Raw genomic sequence first — 24,483 nt, 5'->3', positions numbered from 1 at the left:
ATGTCAACATTAATGAGTGGGATTCTCAACACCCTGCCCATGAATATCACCATCAATTGTAAATTACACTACTAGATATAGTTGCTCTGGAACACAATGCACTTACTACACACAAACTATTTAGGACATCAGAGAACCATCTGAAGATCGCACACAGGGTTTGTTTTCAATTCACTGGAGTTGCGAAAGATAAGTTTTGTATGAATGTTTTAAACAGGAACGGGTGTAGGTACAAAAGAGTTACTCACACACACAAACATCTACTAAAGGTAAACCATTTTTTCAGTCCAAACCTCTGCCCTCTGTCCTTGTGTGGTGTGGTAGAGCAGTCACATGTATCTATTATCAGTTCCGTGGGGATGTGTATGTATGTGGATAACTGGGAGGGGGGGTGGAGCCAGCAAGAGGGGGTTATCTACCTGTTAAAAAATATATATAAATATATACAACTTAGTGTCACTCACCGTTATGTGGAGGTGCTTATTTTTTTGTGTCAGTGTTTGTTAAATATTTGAAAGAAATATGTATTCTCTATTGTGTTTCATGGTACATAAAAAAAGGAGAAAAGTACTTTTATCTTTACATTTCAAACGCTTATCTCTATGGCTTCTGGCGATTCCCGTTCCATTTTATAGATTTGTCAGCACAAAATGCAATAAACCAATACCATTTTACTACAGCAAGATTGGAGACTCCTCATTTCCTACATGTGTTCTTTAAACACGCCCTGGGGCATACCCTTTCATCACCACAACACGCTGCATTCCGAAACACAAGAAATGTTTTATTTCAGGAGCACTGCAAGTATTCACAGTCACACAAGGTGTATAAAAGTCAGAACTAAGTCACAAAAACACGAAGTGCAGGGCAAGGGGATCATTACTACTTCTCCCTACAAGTAATGCAGCAATGAATTACACATCCTCTCAGCCACCAGACCAAGTGGCAGTCATTTAGAAATATTGGAAAGTTTCAAATTGTCAACAAATAACCATCTATCACAATAGCTAGAGTAAAAAAAAAAAAAATTAGAACAAATTCATTGATAATTAAAAAGCAATTTACAAACGTAAAACTACAAATAATTAATTCTAAGAAAGCCATCGACACATCACTAACTGAGGAATTTTTTTGAACAAAAGATGATTGGTAGACTGAGGGGCCCAGGTGGTGGGGGCCACTATATTAGAGATTAGGAAACATGTGGATAACATTAGTAATGGCGGGGGTACATGCTCACGGACGGGGGCTGTCCCATGCCCGGACCCATGCCAGGACCCATGCCAGGCATTCCTTGTCTGGGTGGGGCCGAGTTTCCAGGGTTGACCAGGTGATTAAGAGCAGGGCCACTCTGGATGAGTGTGTCCAAAGCTTTCTGCACGCTGGGGTTGTCGAAGTTGATTCCTGCCCCCGAAGACACGCCCCCGGAAGGCCTCTGTCCCCCTTGGTGGGGTGGCATGCGGCCTGGAGGGGTTCCGTACCCCTGAGGGAGGCCGCTTGGGGGGACGCCACCTGGTCGCATGGGGGGGCGTGCACCCATGGGGGCCTGTGAAGGAGCGGAGAGGGACGAGGAAGGGAGAGACTGCTGGACGCCCATGGAGACATAGGACTGAGCCTGGGGAGCCATGGAGGGGCTTGGGGAGGAGGTTGGAGGCCCCACACCGCTGTTGAACAGGCTAAGAATCTTAGCCTGCAACTCCTGCTGGTGGTTGGGGTTGGGCGGGGGGTTGGAAGAAGGGGGCAGACCCATGTGGCCCGGATGAGTGCTGTGTGGAGGTGCGTGGACCGAGTGGGCTGAGGGGGGCATGGGCTGGGCTGGGGAGACTTCGTGATGGGATGGTACTGAGGGAGGAAGGCCAGTAGCTGAAACGGAACACAAGAGTTACAAACCGCACTGCTGTTAACAACACTCGGGTCAACAATGAAGTCACATGGTATTTACTGGCTATATTTTAAAATGCATATTGTGTGATAGCTGGGTGTTCCAGAGTGGGAGTGTACCTGCATGTGGGTCAGCCCTACCTTGCACCAAGCGCTCCCTCTTGTCCCTCAAGTAATTAATCAGACTGTCCAGCTCCTCTGGGGTCACAAACCTGACAAGACACAGCAGAGAGAAGTGAAGAGAGAGAGAGCGGGAAGTGGAGAGAGAGAGGGGTGGAAAGAAATGAGTCTAACAAGTGACAGAAAGACACAAAACAATGCAGCAGGAAGTCCCTTCTGAAAAGCAGCAGAAAGCCTTAAGACTAACCTGCTCTCAGACAGCAGAGTGATGGTCGGCAGCAATGTGACGGGGTGACTCTCTCTGTCAGGTTCCCTGACCAGAACCTCGTCGGCCATCTTGGCTGCCTTCCTGGCAATCTCCTCCCGCTCCTTATCGCGGTTCTCCACCTTATACGCATCGTAGTTGTGGGCTACCAGGACCATGGCATCCTCCATGGGCATGTTACGATGCTCTGAAGGGCCAGGACATAGAGATTTTAAAACTAATAAGAGCTAGTGTTGGATGACTGTATTAAGTAGCCATTGCTTAGCATCTTACAAAATACAATCCATATATACACACTACCCTTCCAACAGTCCAAGCACCCAGTTGTTCCCTGTCCTACCTTGCGGCGTTCCAAACAGGATGTTGACGGTGCAGGAGCGATGGACCTGGTGCTGCTGGGTGATGATGATGGCGAAGGGCGTGCGGGCGCGGCCAACGTCCTCCAGGGCTTGTGTGAGGGACACCTCGGTGTTGAGGAAGATCAGATCCACCACCATACCCAGGTCTCGCACCTTCCGGCCCACTGTCTCCGCATACTCCCTACAGCATGGACAACACGCAAGGACACACACACACACACACACACAAAGCAGGATATGAAATGAAAAATGCGATTGCAACACATTTTCCAAATCGGGTGGGAACCAACTGTTCTTCAGGTTAAGTGTCAATTTCAAATAACCTGATTCCACATTCCGTTTACAGAAGCCTTCAGGACAACTATGGCATCAGACTTCCAGTGCCAAGAAACATTGTGTATTCGACACAGTGGACATACTGCATTCCTCACACCAGCTCAAGTGTGATGTGATCATTTAAAGGACCCTTTTGAAGAGCGTAAACGGGCACACATACTTCTGAGCCTTGTTGACGACGATGACTGAGCAGTCGACGGGGCGCTCCGTGTCGTATCTCCGCTGCAGCTCTTCGTAGTACTGGCGGTAGAGCTCGTTACGGCGGCGCTCCTCTACCCTCCCACGGTCATCTGGAAGAAAACACAGGCATGCTTCTACTTCCTGTATTGAGGGGCTCCCAATTCCCCTGGACAAACACCCTCGTCTCTCAAGATCAGGACAACCAAATGTGGTTCCTGTAGAGCTGCCACCTTGTAGGTTTTGCTTCTAATCCCAAATGTATATATAAAAACAAATGTACTGGTCCTGGACGTAATCTACAAGACGTTATTTACCTTCCTGTTCTCTGCGGCCGTTCCATGGGTCTCGGTATGGATCTCTGAAAGGCTCTTCCTTCTTGCGGTAGTAATCGTCCGGGGCACCACTGCGGTAATATCGATCATATCCCTCATCTCTGCAAAGAGAAAGCATACAGATACATCTGAAACAAGCTCAATTCACTGGGACTCCATGTTACCAGTCTGGGCTTCGTTTCCCGATAACGATGGATCGTAGCAACGATCGTGCAAAATAACAAAACCATCTATATTTCTTACGTGCGTTTACCAAACATGCTCGTAAGGAGTAGGCTAATCTATGCGATTTCAAGAGCTAGGAATTTTCAAGAAACACTTTAGCTACGGTGGCTTTGGGAATGACCGTAAAACCAAGATTCGTTGTACGATGGATTCTACGATCAACTTAGGCTTACGACGCGGGAAACGCAACCCAGGCCAGTCTGACCACTGCCATCAACAAGGCCTTTTTGCCCAGCGAGCTGCCGTTCACTGGTGTACTGGAGCCTCCTCTAGCAGGCAGAGCTGGGGAGGTTACCTGTATGAGGGGTCCGCTCTGGGATCCTTCTCCCTGCTCTCGGTGCCCCGGTACCGGTCGTAGCTGGGGTCTCTGGGCTCGTGGTCGCGAGGGTTTCCGCCTAGCCGTGGTTCTCGGCCAGGTTCCCCTCTGTCGTGCCCATCCCGGTGTTCCCGTGAATCGCGCCCATGCACAGGGGACCGGGAACGGGGGCGCGGCTCTCGGCCATCCACATAACCGCCATATGGAGGCCTGGAGGGACGAACAGAGAAGTTAACGAAAACTTAAATTTCAGCCTGGACCACTTGACAATGTTTATGTCTTATATTGACGGACGAACTCTAACCGTGTGCACTGTTGTCTTTTTAGAGTTTCATTTTTAAAAAGAGAGTTCCTGGTCAACTCTCCTTTGGTAGATTTTTGAATTTGTTTGTTACAGACTGGGAGGAGAACCGATAAATGGGGATAACAAGGACCACAGGGTCTTGGATTTGAACACTGGCTTTTTGAAATAAAGTTCTTCTTGGAAGCTTACATTCTACACTATGGTCGTCTATGTTCAGGTCTAATTTGAGGCGCAAAGCGGCAAGACGCGATCCGGATAAAGGCTGAAAGACCATTCCTGAGGGATATCATGAAGGCACGCACGCTTTCCACCGATTAGATGGTCCTAGTGTGACGGTGACAATGGTCATTTTCAAAGGCATACCTATTCTACCCATTACGACCGAGCATACTCCTCAGAGAGCGATGGAGAACAGATCCGTTTCAAATCAAGTTTGAGGACGCTAGTATTCCAAAGAACGATATCGCAAGTAGGACCCCAGTAACAGTAAATAATTAACGCATTCATACTTCGGGTATTTTTTTTCTCCAATTTTTGTATTCCTTACCGAATATCCTTTGACGCCAAGAGGAGATATTTAAAAATACCCCAAAAGATTTCCACACATCAACACAAGAGATGCTTTATTGCGAATGTAAAATTCCCCCAAAACAAGTAGCCGCTATCGCATTCTTATAGAGGTTAGCGTACTGACATTAATCTGATACAGACATTAGCCAACGCAAATGCTTTAAACATCACCCTTATTGTCAGGACCTGTGAAAACGCAAGCGTATTTTTGTGATGCTGTATTCCATCAACACCAATCTCTCTCTTCAATGACCGTAGAATTTCTACACCCAAAAAAGGCCTGTACTCAGAACACTAATGGGTCTAGGACACAGTGGGACGCGAAGAAAAAGTGAAACAGAAATAAAAAAAAATCTTTGAGAGACAAAGACACTTGGTTGGATTTCAAATCTCCTTGCATTTTTTTTATTTCAACAATTTTTTTTAATCTACGAAGGCTTGGAGAGGGATTATTCATAAAATCTAATTTGTCAAAAGCGCTTTGACAACCCCCGGTGAAAATGACTGGTAAAAGCGGTCTTTTCACTGCAGAGAGCAGCTGAGATGCTGCCAACTCTTCACACCCACTTAGCGTTACTTTACCTGCGTGAAGGGCTCGGCCGGGATTGAGGTTTACTCTGTCGTCGCTCCGCAGCCATATTTACATCTGAAAATAAACCAATCCAAACGTTGAACATAACAGTAACATTTAATTTAATATCAGCGGATTGTTGCTTTTTGAAGTGACCATGAACTTTGACACGGCGCACACTTCCACGTTCCATAAAATTGAGCTCCAGAGAAGTTCTGAAAATCCAAATAGAAAATTGGACGAGATGAAAAAATATTGCAGAACGTCAGAAGTTCTTTGCAGGATGGTGTTCTTTAAGCAAAATTCATCCCGATCTACTTCACAAATTCAAATCAGAAAGGGGAGAAATGTGTTGCTTCAACCTTGAAAAATCAAGGCAAGATTTTCCTACATACAAGTGAAAGTGATTAGAAAAGTATTATAAATATTAGTGCCCCATTTCATTGACAACACAAAAGCCAACCACATTTCAACTAGTTAAATATTTTAAGATACATCATTTAAGGTTTGTAAGTGTTTATTAGGACTTTATTTTGCACCCCTCCAAAAGAAGAACGCAATTTTTATTCAGAAATCATTATCATGATTTAAGTGTAGAATCTCTAGTTACAGTAAGGATTCACTGCATTAATTCAGATAGACTACAACAATTCCATTACAAGGTCTACGTAACACAAGTTCCTAGCTCAGAAGCTAAACAATGGGGCCTGAAATCAGAGGGTGTTGTTTGAATGCAGTCTTATTGTTACCAACCACCTTTTAATTCCAACTGAAAACCAAAACTATTCTTTAAAATAGAACTGGTAGCCACCCTGCTTAAACAATAATCCTGACAATGACGCTATACTAAAACTTTAGATCCTTGAAAGGCATGCACTAACAAACTGAGTAAGCCAAAGCTGTTTAACAAGTTGACAAAAACATTATAGATACTACATCTAGGCCTACTACTTCTGAGAAAGTGTAAGCAAAAAAATAGCCTATATAGCTAGGTATTCACATCTATTGCAGGTAAACCTTACCTATTTTATAACCTTTATATATTCGACCCTTATGTCCCGCCTTAGCAGACTCCGCATCCTCCACACGTTCAAACTGAACAAATCCGTACCCATGGAACATGGAGAGGGCTGAAAGAGGAATATTTCAGGGGGTTTGGACCGCATACCAAGAAACACTTTTTTAGGATCTGTAATGTTTGATAACACTGGGCCTCAAGTTACTCATATATACACGATTAAGGAAAACGTCAAGCATACTAGTTTGACTGACAGTGGTATGCTGGTTATGCTTGAGAACAAAAAGAACTGTGATCAGTGTAGGGTAGGTGGCTTGAGTATGTGAGGGTGTATAAGGTTACACCCTCGGATCACACACAATCATCACTCATGAAGTGTCCAAGAGCACTGAGAATTTGTTTAAGTTATGAGTAACTTGGGGTATCCCAAGTGTTACCAAGGGTTGTCACATTTAAAAAGAGTGATAAATGAAAATTGTTTTCCTCTGAGGTGGGTATTGTGTTGATTACTGACCATTTATCTTGCCATAAGAACTGAACATGTCTTCCAAGTCCTTCCGATCCATGTGAGTGGTTGGCAAATTTCCCACAAAAATCCTCCTCTCCAAATCCCGCGGGTCATTACTGCTGGTGGTTGAGCGTTGAAGGGAAGGGGACCCGCTAGGGCTTCGTCTGCGCGACATGACAAGGTCCCAAACGTACTTGGTCTTCTCGAGGCAAATTGCTTGGTATTTGGTTTGATTTGTCTTTTTTTATTTTTGTGTGCGGCTTGATAATTTTATCCCAGCTCCTACAGAACGTCAGTGAAATAACAGAAAAAGGGGTAAAATGTTTCATTCATTCAAATGTTACCAAAATGCTTAGGATACACTTTACGGAGGACGAAACTTCAAAATCAAATCCCTGCAAAATGCACAAAAGTCAAATAAGAAATATGATGTGTAGGCTACTATAAATTTGATTCATTTTGCAGAATCAGTTACTCAAGTCTTCTTATCTTGACGAAAATGCGTTCATTTCAGAAACAACCTTTTGCGATTGATTATGCAAGATTTAAAATCGGACGAGAGTAGTCAAGAGAACTTGAGTACATGTCAAAAATCTATAAATCACAGGCATATTACTCTGGAATGACCTGCATTTACAACAGGGGACAATAGCCATACAAGCGGTTTGAAAATTCATTAAAACTTAGAAGACAGTATCCTGTACATGACCAGTGTGCCCTTATTCAGCTTCAACATACAAAAAAACTGAATGTATGTAGAGTGACTTGCCCAGTGACAGGAATATTGGGGAAAACTCAAATGTTTGCACATAAGTTTAGAGTTCAGACTGATGCCTTGACATAGATCTCTATCTTACATAAATTAACGGGATGCTCCTGTAATTTTGGGGGGTGACCAAGGGAAGACATGTCTAATCCGTGTTGTATTTTACTACTGAGTGTATACAGTTTTTGAAGGCAGGTCACTGACTATTTCTGGTTGATTGAAATTGCAGAGGGAAGTTTAATTTTAATCATTTCTCCATCCACGTCGATATACGTTTTCGTTGATTCGGACATATGAAATTTACGGCAACAGTTGAAACGGAAAATGAAGACTTGGAATATCAGCCAAATACGTAATATCACAATCATAGAATGGACAAAATATCCAACATCGAAAAACAATGTCGTCACTCCACAGAAAATTAAATGCATATTTAGAGGTATGTTCACGACTAAACATTGAGGTTGTCTAGCAACACAACATCGCGCAGCGCTACCTCAGACCGGTAGCCTACCACCACTGTAGGTCCATTTAGAGATTAGCCCATTTTAGCAGGCTATAACCTTGCATTCGTCCATTAACACATGACCTTTCGACTATAATACGTTGAGCTGTCCCATAACAACCACATAAAATATATTTTAATATTTAAGATGGTGCTATTTGTCCTAACTGGGTGCGCAATATGAATTGAATTTAAATGTAAATTGAATGTGAAGTGTTAGCCTAAGTAGCCCATTCTACCTACCTAAACGGGGGAATTGACTCAGAATACTACGGTAAGCTATGTAGTTCTATTGTTTGTTTGGTTTTTACTTTAAATACAATTTATCTAGCTATCTGACCAGTTCAGTAGCTAGCTACGAATGAGCCACATGTTACACTAGCTAGCTAGCTATGGTTGCTAAAGCCGGGATTTACCGTGTTAGCCTAGCTGTATTAGAAAGATAAAGCTAGTGGGCTAGGATATGTGCAGTGAGGTGAGCATGCCGACAAAGAGTCTTGGCAAACTCGGTTTACTTAATTTAGCAAACAGTATTTAATTACAGTCTACGTGTTTCTCTACCTTCCAGCATGGAGACTTTCGTAAGTTGTAGCGCCTTTTCTTCGGTATAATGATGTCCCTTTTGCCGCGGACGTTACAGCAATGGAGGCTACTAGTCTTCAAGCTCGCTTCCTCTTGCGCACGCAATGCGGGGTTTGGCCTTCTTCTTGTTTTTGATTGGCGGATCGCATCCAACAAAAAGGTGCACATATCGCCTCCTACTGTGCAGGGGGGTACAGGGCAGTCATGGCTCTCATCCACCACCTACCTACTACATTACTATGGAAGCAAATCAGTGACATGTTTTGAATTTTAAAAGGCATTGAATACTTAATATTTAAATTTAAACACAACCGAATTTGTAGGTTTTGATTTCACCTCTTTAAAATTGAAAAATGAATATATTTAAAAGTGAAAGAAAATTGTCCAGCTACACCTGGATGAGAGGGGCCTGAGGAGAGTGGTCTGCGGTTGGACCCTTCTCGGAGAAGTGAGATGGTTCGATTGCTTTCAGGCTTGAATTCCTTACCTATCCTTGGTATCCCGGATGTTGCAATCAGAATTTCTTTCTTATTATCTGAATTTTACCATTCGAATTTGAGCAGCCTGGATTTTGTTTTATTTCAATTTCTGAAGCGTGATTTTTTTTTATTTAATTTTTTGGTCTGAATTCTACTGTTCGAATTTGAGCACCTTGAAATTCCGAACCCTGAATTTTTGGAACGGAATTTTTTTTCATAGAAATAAATCCATATTTCAAATTTAAAGAGGTGAAAACAAACAAATTCGGTGGTGTATGTCAGAAAACAAAATGTAGTCTTGGGGAACATAAGTTAGATAGCTAGCTGTGTGTATGGTGGCGACACCTGCATGCGTGTTTGGTGTTCTCAGTGCCACCGCTTATACGTGTATGTCATACTGTACATAAATGTTTCTTCTTAACTTGTGATTGCAGTAGCTCATTATAAGTTACTGATATATACGTTTTTATACTATACCGTAAGTCAGAAACCTTATAAATTAACAAGCGCGTACCTTATTTGACCCTTCAAATTGCCATCCTGAAGGTTGTCCCTTAACGGACTCTGTACATTTCCTTCCGGTTAAGATCAACGCGTCAGAGTTTTGCTAGCATTTTCCTGTGAAGGTCGCGAGTCGTATTAGTAAGTATACGGTTTAATGTAACCAGAATAAATACATGTATTATATTCAACATTTGTTTGATTGTAAAGTTTTATTGTGCCAAAAATGGTATGTTCTTGGGTACATGCCCTCAAGTCTGTCACCTACGTTTTACATTCTCTAGCAGTTAGTTAGCTCTCTAGCTAATGCTTGCTCGATGTGTGTGTGTTAGTAGGTAGCGGTTTGCCTAGCCTACCTGCTATGTCTCAATGTATTTAAACTCGCTCGCTGCTTTTTTAAAGGCTTTGGTTTCGGTTGCAGTGGGTAGCCTTCTCACCGCATTGGTATTATCAAACGTGTTTATGCTAATATCACAAACGAACGTTGGCTGGTGTACTACGCACCATCTACAAGTGTTTGGATCCTGAACAAAATGATCGCTGCTACAGCAGCTAAATGTTATTGTAGTCTTGTTACATTTCTTTATGTGGGTCTGATGGCAGTTACAACTAAACAGCGAACCAAAGTCCACTCGTTGTCCTTTAAGGACCCCCGCGAGCAACTACTTGGGACAGTTCCAGCCAGGTTCTCAGATCAGATGATATTCTCCTGTGCAGCTAGCCAGCAAGTCCATTATACCATGTCGTCGAAAACATACTCAGCCCAAACTTAGCACAAATTGTGAGACATTTAACTTAGTAAATGTTATCTCCGCTATAATTGATATGTATGAATCTAAACATGTATTCTTTTCTTCCGTAGTCATTTAAAGATGTCTTTGGTCAAGCCTGCCATGAGAGGACTGCTGGGGAAGCGTCTGAGGTTTCATCTGCCCATCGCTTTCACACTCTCCTTGATTGCAGCTGCAGCTTTCAAGGTGTGTCCACTGACCAGGCTTTTTTAATATGCATCGGCTACAAACTACAACGACTGATTGGTACTTCCTGACTGTATACAATACAGTAAATGTAGTCCTAGCCAACTACAGTCCTACTAGAAAAAAAAATAAACCAGCTTTAATGGCTCTTTACCACCAACCTTAGCAAATGCACTGCTTGTCTTCTCTCCTTGAACAATATGTTTGCGTGGGATGGGAAGTACTGTTAAAAATGTTTTCAAAAGGATTGTGACATTGTTTTAAGATGACCAGAAATAAGTGTGCCCTGTGCCTGATTTCCAGTACGGAGTCACTGAGCCCAGGAAACAAGCCTATGCTGACTTCTACAAGCAGTATGACGCCACCAATGAGTTCAATGCCATGAGGGAAGCAGGGATCTTCGAGAGCGTCCGGCCATCTGGAGAATAAACACGTGTGTAGCTATCCCATCCTCATGTATCTGAGAAATTATGCAGAGGATCCCATTAAAGTGTTATGTAGGTCTTTACTTCATCATTCGTCATGCCAAGTATCCATTCTAATTTGGGGCAGCCATCTCAAATGTCCTCTTCTTTTTCTTCCAGGTGTTGTCATGCTCTGCATTCCCGGTTGGAAGTCCCTAATCCTCGATGTTCTATACTGATGTCTGATGTGAACATTGTTTGTATGTTCTCATAAATAAAATTATCTATTATGTGTTTCTGCCTGCCTGCCTAAAATCATATGCTTTGCGTTCAGTGTTTCCCCTATCATTATATTATTATTATTATTATTATTTTATAGCGCCAGGTGAAACACTGGCGTTGTTCAAGAAGCAACTCAATTATATTTTGTAGCTGGCACGTTTGTTCAGTCAATTCTAACAGATGGAAAGTTGTCACTCCCACTCACAATTTGTGATGACTTCATGGTGCGTCTGTAAACCCTCAGATTCAGAAAATACCATGATTAACTTTCTTGATGGGTGGTAGAGCTAATCCTATGGAACCTGTGGTTTACCTGAATGTGAGACGTGAGTTATCCGTGACAAAGATGGTTGTTTTTGCATCATTAAAATGTTCTTCCGAGACCTGACGTGGAGGGTTGAAAGCAAGTCCCCGATGGTTTTACTCATCCACTTGCCAGATCAGCGATGTATTCTAAGAAAGGCGGAAATTATATGAATATTCCCTACAAGTTTGTTAAAACCAAGGACAGAAGTTCAAAACAGGCATGTAGGGATCGTTAGGGTCGCTGCACGCAGTTACAGCGCCCTCTGAAGTCATTGTACCAAAGTCTTTGTTCATGGCGGTCTCCCCCCTCACCCGCCCTCCTTTCCACCCGCCCAGTCTCAAGCGCTCTTCCTGGTTTAAGGTCAAGACGACCGCCTCCAACAAGATAATTGTAAAGTAGCTATAAAGTTTTTAAACAGAAAGATGACGGAGGCATGAGTGGTATTCCTGTACATAGACAAACCCACCGAATTCTGTTACCAATTAAAACTAATTCGCAAACGAATGAGAAGTTTAATGCAGACAACTGTCAGAAAGCCAAAACAGGTCGACTTCATCTCGCTAGCTTACGTTAGCTAGTCTGCTAACGCTAGTTAACCATATTTTAAGACATCGAAACGAAGACACCGCCAGAACAGCAAGCAGCAAGTGCGGGAGCTAGCTAGTTGCAAAACTAGCCAGCACACTTGCCTGGGTATTGAAAACTATTTATAAGCACTGGTGTTACTCCTAAAACAACCATGGAAGACAAGGACAAAGTACAGATGAGGAATAACCCACGCAGGTAAATATGAGCTATTAGCAAGTAAGCTAGAAGCTATATTAGCTACTAGCTAACCAGCATTTACGTCTTAAGCTAATATGTTGCCAGGGACAGTTTAAGAATATAAATATGACTTTGTTGGCAGTTGACTACCCTGGAATAAGCAAATCTCAAGCACATGGTGTCAGTCCAAACTGTACAGCTAGCCAAGTAGTTTAGAGAACAGGCTACCTTAACACTTGTCATGAGCAGACATGAACATGAAGCAGGCTCTCTTAATACCGTACGCTGTTTGTATATTCTAAATGAAATGGGATGGGAACAAGCGGTTGTACACAATTATTTTTAATTAAATGCAATTTGTTAATGCCATTTCTGTTTTGTGGTGTCTGTAATAATGTGAGTCCTTGTAGTTGTCAGTTGAATTTAAAGTACACGAACACATTGGGCTGTAAGTTACTGCTTGTGTATGTATACATAATGAGGTTATAATTGTCCAGCTATCCTACAGTGTTTGCAATGTTCCAATTGTATTTGCTTTAAGTCAGTCTGTCTGTACCGGTATCGCGAGTCTCCAGCAGTGACAGTTAACCGCTATCTCATCTGTCATTTCCTCTGAGCAGTGTATTAAGCAGGGGACCTACCCATTCCCAACTGGTTCACCACCTCACGTTCTTGTTAGTTGTGAAGATATGCACTTTAAGGGCTGTGAGGGAGCTGGGGACAAATTAAACACAATTACTAACAAACTATCATGGACACATGGATGAAAAGTGAACATTGTTTTTGAGGTGTAGGTTAATGAAGGAAATTATTTAAATATGGCTGACCACGTTAGTCAATGGACCACTTTCTGTCTGTTGACCGACTGTTAGTTTGCACTACTACTACCAGTCATTTGTGTTACAGAGTTTGAATATCCTGCCTTTTAAATCAATTTTTCTAATCTAGTGTATTTTTGTCTAGCCACTTACAGAAAGCTCATTAGTGGCCTGTCAAACATAGCCTTTGATTTTGTGTTTAATTCATGTTGGCTATTTTTGCTCTTAGAAGCCTCTTTTTTTTTTTTTTTTTTTTTTTTACTCATGGAGGCTATATTTGTTGTTGACTAGCTCGACCAAATATTAGGACAATAAGTTGTCCTCTTAGGCGTCTGTTGATTAATACTCTTAGAAGTAGTTGTGTTTAATTCCCACTCACACTCTCCCCTGTTCATCCTCACAGGCAGCTGAAGAAGCTGAGTGAAGACAGTCTGACCAAGCAGCCAGAGGAAGTCTTCGACGTGCTGGAGAAGCTCGGTGAAGGGTGAGAGCCTCCCACAGAAGACACATTTAAATGACAGCATCTGGACTGTGCATTCAGTTGTGCCTCTTGAGTTTGTTTTTCTCTATCCACCCTCCCTCCCCCATTTCTGTCTCTGTCATTAGAGGAGGCCCAGCGGTGTCAGTCATGCAGACAGCATGCCCCTCCCTCCTGCATCATCAGAAACTAAACTTCCTCATTTCCTGTTTCTCAACTTCCTGTTTAGCGAGTCAACCAGTCAGCTGTAGGCTTGGTGTGCCATCATATCCTCCTCCACAGGGAGTAAATGACTGATACCAACATGAATCAACTGACTCATTTTTACTTTAGACTACAGAATCAGCCAGCAGAGTCCTAGACAGATCTGTGGTTTTATACGACACCATCATGCTGACAGTACATACCCTGTCTGTGTGGTTACTCATGTGGGCAGGAGGAGAAACACAAGTGTGCAGGGGACAGCCCAGACACGATCCAGGGTCATTATTCTTCTGTTTATCTCTGTAAGCAGCCACTTCCTCTGGTAGGGTGGAGATGATTACGTGTCTATCAGACATCTTGATTGTTATCTCGATGGATCGCTCCATACGGCAGGTTGAGTAGACATGGCAGCGTGTACAGAGTAGCTGCAGCTATTTCTCTGCCAGCTGCTTTGATGCTGTCCTGGATTACGTATGACTTTTAAGTAGTCAACGTCCTTCATGATTAGGCTTTAATCTATGAGCATGGAGGTAGCATTGGTGTGCATCCCATATATAATGTCTGTGTTTGTGTCTCATCAGGTCCTATGGCAGTGTGTTCAAGGCCCACTATAAGGAGACAGGGGAGATTGTGGCCATCAAGCAGGTTCCTGTGGAGTCAGACCTGCAAGAGATCATCAAGGAGATCTCCATCATGCAGCAATGTAACAGGTGTGTGTTCAGGTTTCAGGTTCATTGCCATTTGTCACAAGCACAGATACACATACAGCTAAACCGATAAGCTTATAAGTGAATGCCCTCTCTCCAGTCCCCATGTGGTCAGGTACTATGGAAGCTACTTCAAGAACAGCGACCTTTGGATCGTCATGGAATTCTGTGGTGCTGGCTCGGTCTCAGACATCATACGGCTACGTAACAAAACGGTAACACACAAACACACACTCTCTCTTCTACATGACCGTGTACCAGCCCACAGAGCAGGGACTTGACTGTACGTGTGTGTTGTGTGTAGTTAACAGAGGATGAGATAGCAGCTATCTTCCAGTCTACGCTGAAGGGACTAGAGTACCTCCACTTCATGAGGAAGATCCACAGAGACATCAAGGCTGGCAACATCCTGCTCAACGCCGAGGGGCAGGCCAAGCTGGCCGACTTCGGAGTGGCAGGACAGCTCACTGTAAGGCTCTCTCTCTCTCCCTCTCTCCCCCCCTCTCTCTTTCTCTCTCACTCACTCACCGAGACCGGGACAGAGGGTGGGGGCTAGGCTGCGTCCTGTTTTCTAGATCTTTTTCAAGGTCTCTCTGCCCCCTCTCCTCCAGGACACCATGGCCAAGCGTAACACGGTGATCGGCACGCCCTTCTGGATGGCCCCTGAGGTGATCCAGGAGATCGGCTACAACTGCGTGGCAGACATCTGGTCCCTGGGGATCACCGCCATCGAGATGGCCGAGGGCAAGCCCCCCTATGCAGATATCCACCCCATGAGGGTGAGACTGGGGACGAGGGGGTTACGGGGGGGGGGGGGTCGAAGGGCTGATCAACCCTGGGGGTGTGTTCACCATCTTGATGAAATAATACATGTTATTATTTCTACCAGCCAATCTGACCCAGGTGTCCTCGGTCTCCATGTTGCTTCTCCTTAGGCTATCTTCATGATCCCCACCAACCCCCCGCCCACCTTCAGAAACCCAGACTCCTGGTCAGAACCCTTCAGAGACTTCGTCACCCAGTGTCTGGTGAAGAACCCGGAAAAACGGGCCACAGCCACCCAGCTGTTACAGGTACGCCTGCCTACCTAATACTAATATCACTAATACTACTAGTACTGATACTAATAGTACTCACGTTGTTTTTAGCATTCATTAGTATTCAGTTGGAAGTGGATATCAAGGATATCAAGGTTTCTCGTGCGTGTTTGTCGCCTGCAGCACCCGTTCATCAAAGCATCCAAGTCCAGCAGCATCTTGCGAGCGCTGATCACAGACGCCATGGAGATCAAGCTGAAGAAGCAGGAGGCCGAGGAGAGGGAGCAGGACGCCGAGGACGACGACAACTCTGTACGCACACACACACACTCACGTGCACACACACACGCACAACATGCACACACAAGCATTTCTGTTATTCATTCCACACCAGGACAAGGGCTCTCTGTCCTGTGGTGTAGCTAATGGGATCAGGATTGGCATGTGTTGTTCTCGCCCTCCAGGATGAGGACGATGTGGACCAGGGCACGATGGTGCGGGCAGGGACAGGGGTGGACACCATCAAGGCGGCGGGCTCGCTGGCCAGCTCCCTGGGGGGCACGGCGCGGACCATGATCGAGCACGGGGACACGGGCACCATGGTGGACACCCAGCTGGGCACCATGGTCATCAACTCTGACGAGGAGGACGAGGTGGAGGGAGGCACCATGAAGAGTAAGACACACACACAGGCCCGTGGAGAGACCAATAGAAGCCCAATAGAAATATATTAAAATAGACACAATTCTTAAGGCACTGGAGTACTCAGTTAAATGACAACCCGTAAAACACTGTGGTCAGTTGAGGAGGTGCGGGCATTCCTCTGTTTGGTTGCTGACGAGAGCCAGCGAGAGTCGTGTGTGTCGTGTTCAAGACGACCTCACTGCAGTATCACGCTCAGTCGCTATGACGACCAGCTGCATTGAGGGGTCATTATTTGCAGTGGAATGTGAAGTACCTAGTACCAAAGGCAACTGGAGTCAAGCTGTGCTGAAACCATTCGATGGAAAAAGTGGCTTTAGAGAACCAATGGCCCTTCAGGACCCCAGTGTCAGAGCCGGATGTCAGCTGCAGTTCCTCTTTCAGCCACCAGAGAGCAGACTTGACTTATATCACCAATGTGAGGCGAGAGTAAGGTTTCCATGTCCTTTTAAATGAAGTTAAACATATTTTGTCATTCCTCACCTCCCCTCCTGCTTCCCACCAGTCACAGTCATGAAACCTGATCTCTGTTTGGTGAAATGATGGGATTTAGATGGCTTTACTATCCACTCCTATTAGATTCCACAACCAGAGCTACAGACAGAGCTAGACACCTGATACCTATATTACGGTACAGCAAATGGCTGTTAGCCGTATAATACAGGCCAGACAGGTTGGCACAGCCAGGGCTGCTAGCCTGAGAGCTGTGTGTGTAGCTGTAGTTTGTGCTGCGATCAGAGATGGATCTTGGATATTGTTCATGAGGAATGTTGCAGCTTAGAATGCTAGTGCAAGTGTTCAGGTGACTCACGGATGCCAGGTCAGTGGAATGGTTCTGTTGGAGCAGATTCTGCAATCTCAGAGTTTAATTCTCTCACACACACACACACACACACACACACACACACACACACACACTGACCTCAGCCATCTCCTGTCTAATGGAGGTGTATTGTGTTAGAATGGATCTATGCTCTTAGCTGTTAAAAACACATTTAGCTTCTCAAGCACCTACCTGCTTTAGATAAGCAAAAGAGAGGAAAGAAGGAGAGAAGAGGAGAGGAAAGAAGGAGAGAAGAGGAGAGTAAATAAGGAGAGAAGACGAAAGAAGGAGAGAAAGAATACAAGAATAGAATACAAGGACAAGAATAAGTTATTGATCCACACTAATGGTGCTAAGGGAATTAAAAGCCTATTCCTTTACACCAGCACGTCATGACGCGCGCACACACACACACACAGATAGTAATAAGACATTAACTTAATTACACTCTGCTTGTTGTAAATGGATTCTAAATCTATTTCATGTCAACTATGATGGATTGTTTTAAAGTTTACTTTCTCTGTCTGCCTTTTTGACCCTTACGTAATGTTTGAAGAACTTTTCTCGTATTAATCCAGTGGTTATCTCAAATCTTGCTGGAGTTGCATTTCTCTTTAGGAGTGCTGTGTGTACGAAGATGTGATGATTGGAACTGATGACTGATGGAGATACCTCCCGTTCCTGTCTCCCAAACCCACTGTACCTCCTCCTCTCCAGCTCACTCTCCTTACTGCTTTTTTACCCTCTTCTTCTCCTCCTCTCCTCCTCTGTCCCACTCGCCCATATTCTCTCCTTTGCCTTCTCGTCCAACTCCATCTCTGTTCCAGTTATCTTCCTCCTGCCTCTCGGCCCCTGGGTCTCCATGTTTTAACTCCAGCAGGCTGAATAATTGATATGTCTGCCAAGTAAAGATGTCCCAAAGCTGGGCCATGGTGCCCAGGGTGCCTCCCTGCTCCCCCCACACCCTCTCTTTCCTTCCCTGGTCAGGCTAGCCTGGGCAGCTGAGGCCTAGGGGTCTGTTGGGCTTTTAAAGATGCATCTTCCTCTGGGTGAGTTCAGACCATCTGGGCCGTATAGACGAGGACAGGCCAAGCTTGATCAGTCAGGTAGTCGGGTGGCTGAGTGGTTAGAGAATCGGGCTAGTAATCTGAAGGTTGCCAGTTCAAACCCGGCCGTGCCAAATGACGTTGTGTCCTTGGGCAAGGCACTTCACCCGTACTTGCCTCGGGGGAATGTCCCTGTACTTACTGTAAGTTGCTCTGGATAAGAGCGTCTGCTAAATGACTAAATGTAAATGTAGTCAGTGTGTGACCTGAGCTTCACTGTCCGTCCTCACCCAGTACGTTCTGGGACGCTGTGTTCATGTTTACACGTCTCTGCTCCCTGATTGGACAAGATCAGCCATACAATAAGGACGTGACTGAATAATTGAGCATGTTGTGAATTAGTCATGTGCAGAGTGAGCCTCTGTGACTCTGGAGGGGCTGTGTTCAGCCAGGCAGTGCAGGGGCCATCCATACATTAGTACTATAGTATACCAGGGGCATCACTGCTGTTGGGATGACCTTTATCTGGCTGTGGTAGCAGCAGCTCATTAAAGACAGCAGTCTGCTTCACACACTGACAGCTCGATTCTAACACAAAAGACCACACATGCTCTAAAAACATAATAATACGAGTGTGTGTGTGTGCTTGCAGGACGGGACGACACGATGCAGCCGTCCAAGCCCTCCTTCCTGGAGTACTTTGAGCAGAAGGAGAAGGAGGCCAACAGCCACCAGCAGGCAGGAGAGCAGGGCCACAACGCAGACAACCGCAAGCTACCAGCAGAGGGCGACCTGGAAGTGGTGAGTTCCAGTGGGGTCGGTTTTAGTGGCGGGGATGACAAGGCACGTCTCAGAGGACGGAGAGATGTCTCTGTGGATGTCTCAGACTGCATAGAGAAAGACAAGCGGGCCGCAGAGTGATGTGGAACTGGGCCTGGAATGTGTGTGCTGTCTAATCTGCATTCAGATCATTTTTGTCGTCCTGTCTCCCCCCACCCCCTCCCCCTCCCCCAGCAGAGCTCCCTTTATCTCCCTCAAGCTCCTTCTTCCTTTATTTCACGTGTTTACTTTGTTGTTGTGTCAAAACAAGCTGTATTACAATCCCTCTATGTATGAGATGCGAGGAGGGGGGGGGGGGGGGGCGATTGAAGTGTCATCTTGATGGTCCTACTGACTACATGAAGAGAACAAGAGCGGCTCAGGCTGGGAATAGAACCGTCAGGGCTGCTATTGTTAGCGTGTGTGTGGTGGGGGTCTGTGTGCACGTGTAACACCTTGTAGTTGGAATGCTTGACTTGGACTTCTTACCAATCGGCTATTAATCAGAAGGTTGCCTTCGATTCCCGGCCATGTTAAATGACGTTGTGTCCTTGGGCAAGGTACTTCACATTCCCCCTACTTGCCTCGGGGGAATGTCCCTGTACTTACTGTAAGTGGCTCTGGATAAGACCGTCTGCTAAATGATTAAATGTAAATGTAATGTAATGTTCGTCCTCTGGTGTCTAATAGCTTTTTATAAAGGACAGTTGGAAGTCTCTCCAGAGCGTCCCTGACTGTGAGGGGAAACATGAAGGTAGTTGGGTTGTGTCTGGACAGCTTGTCCAGCAGTGTGAGGGAGCCTGCTGCAGCTGTAGAACATCTGGAGAGAGCCTTCTTCTCAATTATGGATGAGACTGAGTTAAGAATGACCAGTCTGCCAGCCTTCCTGGTGCTCCCCTGCCTGATCTCTGTTTGGTTCCTCGCCTCCTCTCACCTCTCCTCTGTCCAGAGACACTGTTCATGTACTGTGAGTAACTGGCCATGGCAGAGGTTTAAACCCTCTTTCCAGGCTGGGCTGAGTCTCCATATGAGGGACACATGCCGGGGCGGTCGCATGTTGAGGAGAATGCCCACAGTAACAAAGCCATCATAGGTAGTGAGTTGGATAAATGTGTTCTTTAATTTGATCTCTTAAATGGGTACTCTTAACTATCTGCCCAGTCCTGTCAGACATCCATCGGACCAATCTACCCAATCTTTTATCCACTATCCATCCACCCCTCCATCATCCATCCATCGATCTACCTATTCCTTTTATCCATCGCTCCATCCGTCTCTGTCCTTCCATCTCTCTATCCATGCATCAATCTCTGTTCCCGTGTTGCACTTCTCTTCCTGGTTCAATGAGGGCAGAGGAGTCTGGGATATGCAGTCCTCCTGGGCGCTCTGAAGCCTCCATGAAGGAGAGACGCCAGTCTCAAATATACTCCATTGATCTGCTCCCTGAATAGCAGCGGAGTGCTGGTAAAACATCCCAGTAAGATCCCTGAAGGGAGAAGGACCGTATCTGACTGCCAAACAGCTATTAGCCCTCACTCATGTAGCCCCACTCAATGCCCTCCCCTCTCCCCAAATGGAGGGGGGAGGGTGCCCCCCACCACCCATTATTGCCCCCCCCCACAACCCATTATTTTAGCTATAAATGTTTCAATAAGTGAGCTATAAAAAATACCCCCTTGTGGAAACCTAATGCCTGCCACTCCTATTAGTTCTGGAGCCGTGCCTGCCACATCATCATCACTGAGTGTGCATGGAGATTTCAATTAGTGTTTGGAGATTGTGAGATGTGTGTGAAGATAAAGGCTTGTGTGTGTGTGGAGATTGTGATGAATCGTGTGCTCATGTGTAGGTGTACATAACAGGCATGTGTGTGGAGATTGTGATATGTGTGTAGATTGTGATGAATGGCTCGTGTGTGTGTGTGTGTGTAGGTAACAGGCTTGTGTGTGTCCTGCAGATGCGTTCGTGGAGTGTGGAGGACCTGCGTGTGCGCCTGGCCTCCCTGGACCCCCAGATGGAGCAGGAGATCGAGGAGATCCGCCAGCGCTACCAGGCCAAGAGGAGGCCCATCCTGGACGCCATCGAGGCCAAGAAGCGACGCCAGCAGAACTTCTAACCCACGCACCCAAACCCCCCCAGCACAGGCACTGTTGGATTGCACTGGACTCAACTGGGTCTGGTCTGAACTAGACTGGAGATGAGACTAGACCAGACTCTGTAGGATCTTGGTCAGCTGACACTGGGCAGTTGGAACACATTGCATGGAGCTCGATGCCTCAGTGGCTCCCAGCTTCCTGGGCCAGTTACTTCCCTCGAACCCAACCGCTTAACTCCAAAACATGCATGTTCTGGCATTAAGTTATTCAGATGACCGTTTGAGGGCACGTCAGACCTTTTTAAAGTATTCCTCTTCTTCAACGACGTGGTTGCACATTCTTAGTTTGCCTTCCTCTATTGGTACGCATTGATCAATGTGTTGCTTTATGTCTGTCCACTTAACACTGTAGCATAGCTTGCCTGGCTTTCATGGATTCAGTTTAAGCTGAATCACCTACCAGCGGAAAAAAAACGGTTTAAGGGAAACATTTACCTAATTTACTGTACCTTTTTGTGCCTCATTTAATCTGTTAATTTGTTCTCATCACCCATGTGTGATTTGGTACTTATTCAGCGATACTTTTAAAAAACATTTTATTTGTGACTCATCTTGATCACGGCTGCCTCCAGTCAAACTAAAGGAACACGGGAGGAGAGCAGGAACGTCCAGACAAAGCAGCAACCGTAGAGACCACAGCAACATCAGCTCCATGTCAGTAGCTAAGCACTTCCCCAAGGGACCCATCCCAATTATGAGAAACACGGAGCTTCGTCTTCTCAGCAAGTCATTTAGTGATGGCTCAGTGAAAGACAAATGTAGTGTGTGTGTGTGTGGGGGGGGTGTGCGCGTGTGTGTGTGTGTGTCCGTCTCCAGTTCCAAGAAAAAAAAAAAAAAAAAAAGTTACAAACATCGTTTTAGGCTTAAAGGACTTGAGAGAACTGCTTTGATCAGGTGTTTCACCTCCCTGTTTCACCTCAGCGTCACCAGACGCAGCGACATATCTATATCTGTCTCAAACACCGCGGCAACATTCCACACAGCAGCTCCCACTTATTTTTATATTGTTCAAAACATTTGGTATTCATCCAGTTATTCCATGCATAGATGGATTATAGTTATGATGTTTTTCTATCTCGGATAGTAGTTACAGACAGACTAGTAAGAGGAGCGTCAGGGAAAGTTTGTGCTTTTTTTGTTTGATGTACAGAAATATACATATAAGTGCAAACTAGGGTTACACTCAATTCTGTTTGGCCCTGTTGATAATCTTCAGACACTCCAATTCTGTCCGCAAACCGCTGACGGTAACTCTGTGAATGAAATGGTTGTGGATAGAGTTAATGTGATGTCTAGTGGATAGAGTTAATGTGATGTCTAGTTTGAGTTTGTTTGGCGTTCGTCAAGAGTGTTCACATTCTAAAGACCCTCTATAGACGTCTATAGATTCTCTATCAACTGTCTACTTGGCCTGTACAATCTATACTCTCTTTAGACCATCTACAGACTTCCCTCTCGAACCTGTAAACCCTGTATAGACAGTTATTAGATCTATAGTTATGTGGAGCCACTCCAGACAGTGTTATACAAACTAGCCTCTCAGGGCCTCGTGTCTCAGGTGTGTACAGTGATAACTCAACTAGGCTTATTACCCATGATCCTCTGCTCCCCAGCCTACATTTGACAAGCACAATTCACTTCTCTGGAAAAAGGTTACTGAAAAAAGGGGAATTATTTGAACTGCCTTATCTTGTCCATATACAGGTCTTCTCTGTGCTTGCCTTGAAATAGTGGCTTCTCCAGATAGTATCGTGGTTTTGTTATGAGTTGAAACAATTGAGTTATTTTTATAAATCCTCTTAAGGTTTAACATATGGTTTGATATTCTGTATATGTACAGTAATTGATCTATTTCTGATTTGATTTGGGTTGAAGTTCATTGTTAAGTTGTGTCCAGGTTATATTATGTGGGATGGGCTAGTTCATCCTATCCAAGCCCACTGAAGTAGCAATCACTGGAAAGAAGATTTCAGCACTGCAATGTGAATGAATGAAGAACTGGTATTAGCTACCCATCTTTTCATTCCTTGGACAAAAAAATGAACTGAGATGTACTTACAATCCATGCCTTAAATTATGCAACAGAGGTCCTGAATTTGTTTTGATGTCAGAGTTGAGAGCTCTCTGGTTTCAGTCAGTTTAAAGCTGATGGGATGAACAAGTTCACCTCCTGAAAACCTGAACTGAAGCCGAATTGTCTCAATCCCTGGGTCAAATCACAGTTTGAATTGTTTGTTGTTTGCCTATTAATAAAATGAAATAAAGATTTTAAAAGGGATTCAAAAGTGATTTCATCTTTAAAGTGACTGTGTGCTTAATCATAGAGAAAAGAGCCGTTTTAGCAGTCATCTTGTGTTCAGTTCAATGTGTTCTGGACTCTTTCCAACTTTGATATCTTTGTGCTGTCTTCTCTGATATTGACCAAAATAGCATGGATTAATTTTTAATCGGGTCATTCTATGAATCTGATCTCCTTCAACATGTATTGAGGTTTGGTTTAGTCCAAATACAACTTGACATTAAATAAGCACATCTGATCTTATTCTGCTCTTGGTGGCCAAATGTATACTGTAGTGTTTTCTCACAGACATTCATGGCCTGTATCAACAGGAGGGTGAGATGAGGGCAGTGGACATGCAGAGGAGGCTACAAACTGCTCCACAGTAGACCTTAGCTTTACTTGATTACAGTGTATTTTGTGCAACACAGTTTGCAAATTTATTTTTCATTACAATTTCATGATGTTTCGATTAGCTATGTTCATGTAGTTAAACCCTTTAAAAGACAGACATTGAGGACTTTACATTTGATCAAACGACCCTCAATTACGTCAAAAACATCCTTGTATTTTCCTTAGGTCTGTCACTTTGAGGAGCCTGTAGTACTCCTACGATGAAATCTGTGAGTGAATCGCTAAGCGTTCCACATCAGCTTGAGTTTCATCTAATGCATAGGACAGGTCGTTCAGGGCGGCCTGTTTTCCCGGGTCCGTCTGAGAGCAGTCACCCTGCAGCTCAGGAACTGGGATTACGTCAGAATTAAGGTTCAATGATGGGGAAAAAAACATCTTATCAGGCAGTTGTTTCACAAAATACAAATGTTTTTTGATTTCTGAACTGGTGCAACTGAAATGAAATGGAT

At 44.6% G+C, this 24,483-nt stretch overlaps 3 protein-coding genes across 6 annotated transcripts; 2 read left to right on the top strand and 1 right to left on the bottom strand.

Moving 5' to 3' along the window:
* Positions 1-747: 747 nt before the first annotated feature.
* Positions 748-8,929, bottom strand: ncoa5 (nuclear receptor coactivator 5). Of its 4 annotated transcripts, none has more exons than XM_067246280.1 (11): positions 8,818-8,919; positions 6,992-7,267; positions 6,482-6,589; positions 5,471-5,534; positions 3,994-4,224; positions 3,456-3,574; positions 3,122-3,251; positions 2,607-2,809; positions 2,249-2,453; positions 2,002-2,093; positions 748-1,863 (listed from the first exon to the last, which is right to left on the bottom strand). In XM_067246280.1, exons 2-11 carry the CDS (start codon positions 7,158-7,160, stop codon positions 1,214-1,216), a joined length of 1,971 nt encoding a protein of 656 aa, XP_067102381.1. In that variant the 5' UTR covers positions 7,161-7,267; positions 8,818-8,919; the 3' UTR covers positions 748-1,213. The 4 variants fall into 4 exon arrangements, with proteins under 4 accessions (XP_067102381.1, XP_067102399.1, XP_067102390.1 ...); XM_067246298.1 differs by having other exon boundaries at positions 2,023-2,093; XM_067246289.1 differs by having other exon boundaries at positions 2,607-2,806.
* A 959-nt stretch (positions 8,930-9,888) lies between these two features.
* On the top strand, positions 9,889-11,493 carry cox6c (cytochrome c oxidase subunit 6C). Its single transcript, XM_067241189.1, has 4 exons — positions 9,889-9,959; positions 10,681-10,795; positions 11,099-11,228; positions 11,380-11,493. Exons 2-3 carry the CDS (start codon positions 10,691-10,693, stop codon positions 11,222-11,224), a joined length of 231 nt encoding a protein of 76 aa, XP_067097290.1. The 5' UTR covers positions 9,889-9,959; positions 10,681-10,690; the 3' UTR covers positions 11,225-11,228; positions 11,380-11,493.
* Positions 11,494-12,154: 661 nt separating this feature from the next.
* Positions 12,155-23,620, top strand: LOC136940829 (serine/threonine-protein kinase 4-like). The gene is made up of 12 exons (XM_067233153.1): positions 12,155-12,571; positions 13,775-13,855; positions 14,635-14,763; positions 14,861-14,975; positions 15,065-15,229; positions 15,372-15,539; positions 15,696-15,833; positions 15,981-16,109; positions 16,262-16,472; positions 19,021-19,169; positions 21,145-22,124; positions 22,159-23,620. The coding sequence occupies exons 1-11, from the start codon at positions 12,528-12,530 to the stop codon at positions 21,301-21,303; spliced, it is 1,488 nt and encodes a 495-aa protein (XP_067089254.1). The 5' UTR covers positions 12,155-12,527; the 3' UTR covers positions 21,304-22,124; positions 22,159-23,620.
* Positions 23,621-24,483: the final 863 nt, after the last annotated feature.

This window comes from Osmerus mordax, chromosome 1 (genome assembly GCF_038355195.1).
Source record: "Osmerus mordax isolate fOsmMor3 chromosome 1, fOsmMor3.pri, whole genome shotgun sequence".
Lineage (NCBI taxonomy): Eukaryota > Metazoa > Chordata > Actinopteri > Osmeriformes > Osmeridae > Osmerus > Osmerus mordax.
The sequence above is the reverse complement of the archived record's forward strand: the minus strand, read 5'-3'. Positions and strand labels throughout refer to the sequence as shown.